Source organism: Hordeum vulgare, chromosome 3H, assembly GCF_904849725.1.
Source record: "Hordeum vulgare subsp. vulgare chromosome 3H, MorexV3_pseudomolecules_assembly, whole genome shotgun sequence".
Lineage (NCBI taxonomy): Eukaryota > Viridiplantae > Streptophyta > Magnoliopsida > Poales > Poaceae > Hordeum > Hordeum vulgare.
The window spans coordinates 65,921,260-65,932,465 of NC_058520.1; the positions used below are offsets into that span (position 1 = coordinate 65,921,260).

At 50.6% G+C, this 11,206-nt stretch overlaps 1 protein-coding gene across 1 annotated transcript; it reads right to left on the bottom strand.

Annotated features, from left to right (window-relative positions):
- Positions 1-9,248: 9,248 nt before the first annotated feature.
- On the bottom strand, positions 9,249-10,988 carry LOC123442988 (acyl transferase 7-like). Its single transcript, XM_045119192.1, has one exon. It carries the CDS (start codon positions 10,825-10,827, stop codon positions 9,514-9,516), a length of 1,314 nt encoding a protein of 437 aa, XP_044975127.1. The 5' UTR covers positions 10,828-10,988; the 3' UTR covers positions 9,249-9,513.
- Positions 10,989-11,206: the final 218 nt, after the last annotated feature.

The following is an 11,206-nucleotide window of genomic DNA, read 5'->3' on the forward strand; positions in this document are numbered from 1 at the left end:
TGGTTTGACCATATGTTTGAGGGTTTGGTAATCATAGGTACGATATTCATGTAACCACACATTTGACAAACTTGAGAGTTGTCTTTGTAATCTTTTTAAAATGATCAATTACTAATTAAAAGGTAATTATGTCATTGGTTGTCTTTATCCTCCACTTTACTTTGAATGCCTCATTGTTCTATTTTGTGACCACTGACATGCATAGTATTCTCAATGCTAGCAAATATTTGAAGCACCCGTTGGGTGAATATGATGAGTTTAAGAAATAACATGTTTCTTTGCCATGAAAATGCTAATACCATCATAAGGAGATGTAAAGTGTATCAAGGGTTTTTCAACCTGATCTGCATATAAAAATGTCAGATCATGAGATCTCAATTTCAAGTTGATTTTATAATTACCAAAATTGTAAGTTGCGATAGACTTGAGGTCTTGAAAAATTATTGGGTGATCATTCCAAATGTGCTCGGGGCAGCATGTTTCTCTTAAGGGAAATATTCAAGGTGAATAAATATTCATCCATTATTTACTTAGTTTGAGAACTAAGTGAAGTTGGTGAGAGATGAAATACATATGATCATACTTAGCTATTAAGAGAATAGCCATGACACATATTCCGAAGGTGAGGTTATAGTAGCAATAATACCTCGGGTGGATACAACGACTGATGTCGTAAATCATCTTACAATAAATAATCTCACCTAACATGTACTTACTGTATTTGGAAATGTGAGCCATGCGTTACTTGAAAATGCTAATGCATTTATTTAATTTACTTCTAGGAGTAAGTGGCATCTATAAATAAATGATTTGTTTGAGAACAATCATGGTCAAGGTGATCCTTGGTGAACCTGGGTGTATCCTTCAATATAACACATGTGATTAAATTATTGCTAATGTTTTGGACTTCATTCTTGAGGAAGTGTGTGACTTTAGAGTCACTGCCAAAACGTATAGACTTGCATGTTTAACATTGGTTAGTCACTATGAAATTATAACCACGATGTCCTGTGGACCTTGCGAAAGTGTTGAGACACTTAATCATTGTCATAAATTATGTGGTCAATCATGATGGATGGACGATACTATAATTAGAAATATTGTCGTAGGCTTCATTGCCATGTATTTTACCAATGTAATAGAAGGTAATCACAAGTAAATGCAAATATTTATGTAGTTCCCTATGACATATTCAAGCAAAAAGAGGCTTGAATAATTGATATTGGTAGATAATATCATTCAACATGCAATAATCATGCATGAATTTACTATGATAGTAAATCATTTTAGTGAACAACAACAATTGCTTCAGAGGAGCAAATTTTAGTACGGCTGATGCCATATAGCCATATGTGTAGACCTCAATTTTTATAGGATAACACTTTGAAGATAATCACCAATATGGTGTAGATCTCACAGTAATAGAAAACATAGTCTGACGATTGTCAGTAGATGTTCATAATTCTATTACCTTATGTTATCTATTTTTAAGAAAATCGCTATGAAGGTAGTCATCTGTCAGAATGACATGATATAAACCTTGCAGTAATAGTGGATAGTAAATATGGCTCGAGTTGAGCCAACAAATACCTCATCGCGTGTAGCGATTTTAAAATATCTCCCTTCTCTCAACGAGAGGGTAAACATTGAACTTCCCTGAGTATAGAGTGTGTGGTGCATATGTCCACAAGGCACATATCATCTCTCATCGGATTAACACCCGTAGAAATATGAAAATCACTCAGATATATAGAATACATATAAATATATTTGTACCAAAGTGTTGATACAATATATTGTGATATACAATATATGATGACAACAATACTTATGTTGTTAATACAACATCAATGGACATAAATAAATAATGACCACTCAAGAGATTGAGAGACTAGCCGAAGTCTTCAAGCATGTTGGTTGAGTCACCTTCAACCTTCATGTTCTCTTTGCTCATAGGGTCCCGTGACACCTGATGATGTCGGGTTGACAGTATTCAATGGAAAAATATTCCGGAAATATTCCATGGTACTCATAGAAATATTCCGAAATATCTCGTATTCAATGGAAAAATAGTACTGTAGAAGTACTCAATTTATCTTTGCAAGAGATTGAAAAAAAATCTCTATTGCAAATAATAGATATAAATAATCACAATATATGAGCATGGAAATTATTTATATCTTCAATTTCTGGAGCATTATAGTCAACAGAAAAATGTTGGAAAACAACTGGGTCTAAAAACAAATAAATACTAATAGATAGTATTGTTATTAGAACAAATTTAACCCCTGTTTCAGCCTATTTTGCTATTTCCTGCGTATAGAAGGATCTTAGTGCAAAATGGAAAGGATGAGATTATATCTTGTTCCTGGACGGTTACCAAGCGGATCGATGGTTTGCTCAGGCGGCCACCGGACGATCACGTCGCCCGTCGCGGCCATGCGGCCACGGGCACAACCGGGAGCGTACCGACGCGGGGCACGGCGCAGAGGCTGGACGGCGTGGAGGCCGCTGGCGCGGCGCATGGCCGAACGCTGGGCGCGGGAACGGCGCAAAAGCCAGTCGACGCGAGTGGGAGGGCGCGGCCACGGATCGGGCGGCGCGCGGGGCGCGGCCGAATGCGGTGGTCCGGCCATTGGACGCCGATGAGGCGCCTCGTCGATGGTAGCTGAGGGCTCCACCGCGTGCAGTGCTTCGCGATGAGGCTGAAGTCCACGGCGCAGGCGGGCTCGCGGGCCGGGCGGCAGCCGGGCGAGACCGGACGCAAGGCGCTGGTGCACGTAAGCGCGACCGAGGCGCTGGCACAGGCCAGGCGGAGACGCCGGGCGGGCGCGCGGGGCGCGGAGCAGCGCGGTGGCCGGGTGGCGGAGCGGAGGCTGGGCGGCTGGGCGCTGGGCGGCCGGGTGGCCACGTGCAGAAGCCGGTGTTGCATTCCCCTCACAGCATGCCGGGAAGGCGAGCTGTGGCCATGCCTGCGGCTGTTCCGATGTCGGGCATCGATGGCCGTTGGCCACCATGGGCGCGGATGCCTCTCATAGATTTTCTGCAACAGATGCATGCATACCTGTCCATGCTCCTTGTTCGTAGATGATTTTAGTGCGCTATCACCGGCGACATAGGGCTTATAAGTAGAGTCTATGTGCTGATAACGTGTTAGAGTAAAACGAGATTGAATCAAAATGAATGGACAATTAGTCCTGATTTCTATTGATTCTCAAGTTTATATACATTTGGAAGAGGTGCGAAGAAGAGGTGTCTGTTCGGAGGCATCCCTTCAGAACAGGTGCCTGTTGACAATGAAGAGAGAGAGGAGACACGACTATTCGGGTTGGACACATCCCTTGAATTAATATACTAATTAATTTCTAACAAAATTATCCTGAAAAAAACAAAGAAAAGAAAATGCATCTAGTGCCCTGACAACATACTGGCTTATAAAAACACAAACACAAACATTCAGACAATCACAAACGCACTTCACTACGGTTGCAAGCAAGTTCGAAGATTCCACCGGTGAGGAGTGCCAATAAATAACCATTTGTACCACTCCATCTCAAAGAAATTAACGAACATCTTCCTGAAACATAAACGTGTTAAAGGTTGTCCGTGATTCCTGGTTGGCCACGAGGAATCAACCTCATTCTATCTAAGTGATCGACTTATTACATACGTATCTACAGGAATTTATTAATTCCGCAAAAAAGAGAATTTGTTAACTGAGTCAATTTTATTTCTATGGAATAAAATGCAAGCTACTTGAAAATTAGCATGCCTTTGAATCAGTTCCAAGATATACTCAAACGATACCTCATGAACTGATGGCATTGCACAAAATGCAAGTTCAATACTGAAAAAATAGGATGATCACTATAACAATACATAAGCATGTACCGTATGTGATTCCGGGTGAATAACAAGAACATATGAGCATGCTGTTTGAGGGGGCTATGGGATCCTCACGGGAAAGGAGGCAGCTGCTCGATGCCAGACTCGCGTCCGATGTAGTGGTGTGGCAACGCTATCTTCCAACCCCAGCCAGCGGGTGGTCTGGAAGTCTCCCACCATACCGACGACGGCGAGGCAGCATTCGCTAGCAGCACAGCGAGACCCATGGTGAGGCATACCTTGAAGAAGCTTCCCGCCATCCAAGACACGCAGTGTGGTTCGAGCTCGGTCCAGTGATCGTCCGGACCAGATCTATGAGAGAGGGAGGGTGCAGCCTTGGGGATCAGTCGGGAGTGGGGAAGGGGCGAGGAGGGCGCTAGCCGGGGAGGGGGACAGGATCCATGGCGGGGGCGGAAGAGGTTGCTGCTCCTCATGTCGTTGGCCATGGAGGCAGAGTGCGGGGGAGAAGGTTCACCTCGATCCAAGCCTGCAACCGCACGTCTCGTGTGACGCCCTCGGCTTAATCGTACGCTAATCATACACGCAAATGCGTACGATCAAACCCAAGGACTCACGGGGAGATATCACAACACAACTCTAGACACAAATAAAATAACATCAGCTTCATATTACAAGCCAGGGGGGGCTAGAATACGAAAGCTCGATAAGCACACGAGTCAGCGGAAGCAACAATATCTGAGTACAGACATAAAACATGGGGTGCCTTAGAGAAGGCTAGCACAAAAGATACAACGATCGAACGAGGCGAGGCCTCCTGCCTGGGAACCTCCTAACTACTCCTGATCATCAGCGGCCTCCACATAGTAGTAGGCACCGTCGGGGTAGCAGTCGTCGGCGACGGGGACCTCCATCTCCTGGGCTTCATCATCTGGTCGCAGCAAACGGATCAAGGGGACAAGGGGGGAGCAAAGCAGCGGTGAGTACTCATCCAAAGTACTCGCAAGTCTTACATCAGAACTATTCTAATAATGCATCGGTATCAAAGAAGGGGGGGTTATATGTGGACTGACTGCAGCAATGCGAGAATAGAGGGAGAAGGCCTAGTCCTATCGAAGACTAGCATCTTCAGGGTCTTGCAGCAATAGACGAGAGTAGAACACGGGTAAAACATTAATAGTCATATTGTTGCAGCAATATTAAAGTGAGGTCACGCCTAAAGATCCTCCCTCGACTCCCTGCGAGGAAGCAATCCCGAGGCAAACTAATTCCAGTTAAGTAACAATTGTAGTTGTATAAGATCGGGGCACAACTCCAAGTCGTCCTGTAACCGTGGACACGGCTATCCGAATAGTTAATTTTCATCCCTGCAGGGGTGCACCACATGTCCCGTCACGCTCGATAACACTCTGGCCGGACATACTTTTCTGGGTCCTGCCCGGCCTCGGAATATCGACACGTCGCAGCCCCACCTAAGACTAATCAGAGAGGCCAGCCCGCCGGTCTATATCCTAAGCACAAAGGGTTCATGGACCCAGTTCCCCTTCACGCTCCTGCACGTGGCGTGGGCGGCCGACGTCAGTCCTAGCATCCCTTAATCACAAGCGCGATGCTTCTCGGGACCACTCGGGCGTGCGCCGCTACACTGCTGGCATCTGAAAAGCTTCGGCTGATACCGCGACGCCGAGTACCCATAATTCTTCCCGCGTAGCCGGTTAGTGCGAAAAGGTCTCCGACCAACCCAGATCAAATACCCAAATCCATTAGCATTTTAATTAGGCCAACAACACAGTTTCACGGGAATCCACCCGTCTTACAACTAATCACCCATGAACCCAGTAACATGGTCGAGTAACTGTGTGGTTGTAACATCGGGGGAATCCGAGGAATCACCCTCGTTGGATCCCGAACGATGTACCCGTCAAGGTGGGCTTAGAGGAATCACCCTCGGGGGTCCCACACTCGCGGGGTTGCACGACAGAGGCGTCATCGGGAATGGTGAAAGAGGAATCACCCTCGATAACCACGACCGACTAGCTATACTACAGAGATATCATCAGGAGTACTTAGCGAGGTGTCACCCTCGGTACCCGATAGTATCCCTGTAGCGTCGTACAACGAAGGGGGGTGAACGTGTTGTGTCGGGACTGGTTCGTCGATCAGAGATCGAGAATTGAAAACAAGCGGGGCAACTGAACTACGGGGTCAGAGGGGATGACTGCTCCACCTATACTAAGCAGGTTAAAGGTACAGGACTGAAAGTACCAGTTCATCAAAAACAGGCTATGCACCAGATATAGGAGCTAACTACAACGGTAGCAAAATACTAATGCAAGCAGTAGGAAGAAAGACATAGGCGATATAGGAATGATCAAGGGGAGTTTGCTTGCCTTGCTGCTCTGCGGCAAAGGACTGATCGGCAGGGTCGTAGATGTACCCGGCAGCAGCGTCAGTCTCGGGGTCTACCGGTAAGAAGAGGGGGAAGAAACAATAAATAATAGCACCGATGCAACACAAAGCATGACATGAAAAGATGCAGGCTAGACATGAGCTAACGGAGCAACATCCGTCAGAGACGGGTCGGAAGAATATCTGACGATATTTTCCGGGTCTCGGGCTACTACCGGTTATACTGGAAACGATGGAAAAGTTCCATGTTTGCTATGCTAGGGACGCGTGACAGACGAACGGGCCGTGTATCCGGGTTCGTCTCGCTTTGCTGATCAACTTTCATGTTGAAAATATTTCGATCTGACTTACGGATTATTTAATATTAATTTTCAAAGTTTTATTGATTATTTAGGAATTAAAAACAGATTTAAATGATTTAATAAAATCCCATTATGACATCATCGCGATGTCAGGCTGACATCAACATTTGACCGGTCAACTGACCAGCGGGTCCCGAACGTCATAGGCACAATTTTATTTAAAATTAAATATTAATTAATCAAATTAAATTTTGTGGGGGACCCACATGTCATACTCTAATTATGTTAATTAATTATTTTAACTAAATATCTATTTATTTATTTATTTTAAGAAAAACATTATTTTTATATTTTTGTTTCAACTAATGCGTGGGGCCTCCCTGTCATAGACCCGGGTGCAATGGCCCCACCGGTAAGTGACCTAAGGCCAAATACACATTTTAAATCACAAATAAATAAACATACAAATGTCGTATCTCTCCACATGCCTATATACACAAATACATACATAATACGGGTATCGAATACATACATACATACATACGGCATCTAATACATCAATTGTTTTTATTTCTTTTCTCTCAAAAACTCTCAACACTCATCTCTCTGTTAACAAAGAACAACTCTCTGCTAACACAACCTAGAGGAACCAATAACTCAAATCTTCCTACCGGAGTCTACCGTCGACGGATCGAGGCCCCGTTTGCCGGAACGGAACCGGGGCGGCGAGGAGATCGACACGGTGGGAGGAGCCCGAGGAGGGGCTCACCGACGGTGACGTGACGGCCCGGTGAAGCCGGAGTTCGCACGAAGTTGACGGTGGAGACGGACGTGGAGGCGGTGACGGTGCCGATGATGGTGATGTGCCGACGAGGGGGAGCCGGTCGGATCTTCGCCGAGAGGGGCCCCGGTGAGGAGAGGCCCCCGGAGGTGGAGCCGCCGACGGGGAGGGGCGGCCACCGTAGAGAGGGCCGCCGGAGAGGGACCTCCCGGAAGGGGCCGGCCGCCGAGATGGGGGGGCCGAGGTGGCCGGCACCCCTGCCGGCGGGGTGGAGGCCGAGAGGGGGCTCGCCGCGGAGAGAGGGGAGGAGCCGCCGGGGGAGGAGGTCGTGAGGTGGGGGGTCGAGGGAGAAGGCCGCCGGCGGGAGGAGGGTGGCCGCCGGGGGGCTGCTGGCGGGAGGAGGGTGGCCGCCGGCTGGGGAGGGAGAGGGGCGAGGTGGAGGAGGCGAGATGGGGAGTGGAGGAGGCGACGGGATGGGATCTGGCGTGGGAGGTGGGTCGCTCGGCAGGGGAGGGATGGGAGAGAGAGCGTGGGATGGGGCGGGGCCCTCGTGGGGGAGGGGCTGGCGACGTGGGAGTGGGGGGGCGCTGTCGTGCGTGGGGTGGGGTGGGGCCGCGAGGGGAGGGGAGTGGCGGCGCCAAGGGGGAGGGGAGGGAGTAGCGAGGGAAGGGGTCTGGTCGCCAGGGGGGAATTAGGGTTTGGCCGGTTGGGCCCTTTTTGGCCTAGCTGGGCCGGTTGGGGGGGGGGGGGTTGTTCCTTTTTTTTTTTTTACCTTTTACCTTTTTTATTATTTCTTTCTTTCAGTTTTCTTCCTTTCTTTTATCATTATTATTTCTTTAATACTTTCCTTTTATATATATATCCTTTTAATACTTGTAATGAACCGATAAAGTGCTTCCCTTTGCTTTCAATTCATCGATCCGGACAGACGCGAATCCAAGCGGGTCTGAGATGGGAATTCGATGACGTGGCATCATTAGCGGTTGATCACTGTAGCTTAATTACAATCACTACTGTAGCAAAAGTCGAGGATGTCACATCTCGGGAGAGAAAAGGCTCGATCTGGAGGGACCAGCCCGCACCGAGCCCCGCCGCCTCAACAGGAGCTCGTCTCCCCCGCCCACCAACCGGTCACCGGAGCCGCCACCACCGGTGACCGCCTCCCTCACCTTGTGCCCCTCCTCCTTCTCCTTTCTTCCACTCTTTCCTCTCTCCCTCACGCCATGTATCTATCGTTCTCTGGATAAGCAGGACGTCGTCGCCACCGGAGCAAGACGCCGCACCCGCCGCTAGATCGGCGCGGCTCCAGATCGAGCACCGGGGCGGGGTGACTCCTGGCGGGTGGGATTAGGAGGCGAAGGGGAGAGAGGAGAGACCGTGTGTGTTTCAGTTTTTCAGTTTTTTTTCTCACACGAAACGTTTTCTCACTTAAGAAAGGTACTGCAGGTTAATTACCATAAAATAGAAGGATCCTTTTGCAAAACGGCGGTGACAGATTTTTCGACTGAAGCAGTAGCCGCTTTAGTATTAAAAAAGACAAAGATTAATTACTAATTTGTCAATTAGCACTAATTAATCATGATTAAGACGATTAGTTCTAAATGGTAATTGTTAAGCCGACTACAGGGTTGTTGGGCGGAGAGGCACTAATCGCGGCTTTGGCCAGGCCGAGTGGAACCGGTCAGATTTGGCAGGTCGACAGTGTGTTATTTTCAAAAAAAATTAAACCTACGCAATATTTTTCAAATTTAATATACAAATGTATTATTTAAAAAAATTGCCAAAAAAAATGTGGTGCGTTGCATCAGTGGCTTGGACTGAATCCGCCGTGCAATTAGTGTGTGACCGACACAAAATGCAGACACACAGTGAACACACTGCTCACAAGTCACCACCGCCGTGGATCTCAGCTATTCGACAAGACAAGCAAAATTTCTCTAGTATAATAACATGTCACAAATGATTCTTACATTCCACGAAGGATTAGTTAGTTGGTGGCTTTTCCCACCAAATCCAATCACAACCCAACCCCCCGAATCGAGGAGCTTATTTCCAGTTAAACTACACACCACCACCCTACATCAATCTATCCAAACAACCAACCCAATAATTAATCACGCAATCAAGTCAATTCCTCTTCGATTTCTCCTTTGGCTTCGTCGTCGTGCTCGGCTCCGGTCAGTTCATGTCGAGCATCCCTTGGTGGAAGGCGGCGACGCGGTCGGGCGTCACGCACTGGGTGATGAGCCGCGCCCCTGGCTTGTGCGCCCACGGCTTCACCAGTATGCACGTCGCGATGTAGTCCAGGTTCGTGAGCGGCACGACGTGCGCCGGCGGCCCCCAGCCGTAGTCCACCTCGGCGAACCCGAGCCGCGTCCAGTCCGACACCAGCAGCGTCCGGTAGTCCGACGTGATCTGGTACGGGTCGACGCCGCCGTCGGCCCCGGCCTCCCCGGTCGCCCACCGCCCGAACTCCGACGGCATCCGCCTCTTCCCGTCCTTGATGATCTTCACCACTTCGGGGATCGTGGAACCGGACACCTTGCCCGCAGGCGCCGAGACGCGCATGATGTAGTAGCAGTTGCCATAGAACCCGGCGCCGGCGCGCGGGAGCGCGGCGTGCAGGAGGGGCCGGGCGTTCATGGCGAAGCAGAGGTGGACGGTGGAGTCCGGCTCGAAGCCCGCCGCGCGGGTGCGGCTCTGCCACGCCTTGGCCACCAGCACCTCGAACGCCGAGCACCAGGAGCCGGCGTGCTCCGTGTTATACTGGCTCTTGAAGTGGTTGATGTAGTCCGCGGAGATGTCCATGGCGAGGTACTCGAGCCGCTTGGCGCCGGCGGGGCTGGGCAGGCTGCCGATGACAGCGTCGGCCGGGTCGGGGATGGCCTCGCGGCCCCACTGCGGCTCCACGGTCAAGCCCTCCACGGCGCGGCCGCGGGCGAGCTCCCCGACGGCGGCCATGAACTGCGCGGCGCCGGGGCCGTCGGCGACGGCGTGGCTGAAGCGGAAGCCGACGACGAAGCCGCCGCAGGCGAAGGAGGTGACCTGGACGAGCAGGACGAGCTTCCGCGGGTCCTCCTCCTGGGCGGGCGTGGGCGGGAGCAGCTCATCCTTGGCGATCATCATGGGGTGGTCCAGGTACTCCACGTCCTCGAGCGCGCAGCCGGCGACGGCCTCGGTGAACCAGACGCCGCTGCCGTCGCCGCCGCAGTCGACCTGCAGCAGCCCGCCTCCCTCCGTGAACCCCAGGCGGCCGGCGAGGGGATAATACTGCACCAAAGCCTGCGCCAGTGCCCGCTCGATGGTGCACGCGGGGCCGGCATCGCCGGCGTCCCGGTGAAGAGCCGGCTTGAAGACGTGCAGCGACTCGATGAGGGCCATCTGGGTGGGGTAGCGGTCGAGCCAGGAGAGGCGGAGCGGGCCGGCCGGGGTGGGCTCGGCCGGGGTCACGAGGCGCTGCGCCAGCCGCTGGACGGACTTGGCGGCCGCCATGGGTGGGTCGGAGGCAGGAATGTTGCAATGGGGATTGGGCAGGAGCTGGCGAGAGGAAGAGTGGGTGGTGGGTGGCCGGAGCGGAAGAAAGCGCGTCGTATTCAATTCAACCGGTTGGTGCCTGGCTGGCTGGCTGCTGGTTGCTTTGACTTGGCAGGGGAGGGGGAAGCGCGTCGTATTTATAGGAGCGACGTGCGTGGCCGAAGTGTCTGTAGCGGTGGTGACGAGGATGGGAGTCGGCGAGTGAATGCGAGAAGCTGTCCGGGGTGGGATTTTTTTCTTTTCTTTCGATGAAGAATGTCCGGGATGATATTTTTGCGGGGCTGGGTGGGGTGGGGTGGGGTGGGGGAGCGGCGCGGCGCTTTCCTGGCGCTATCCA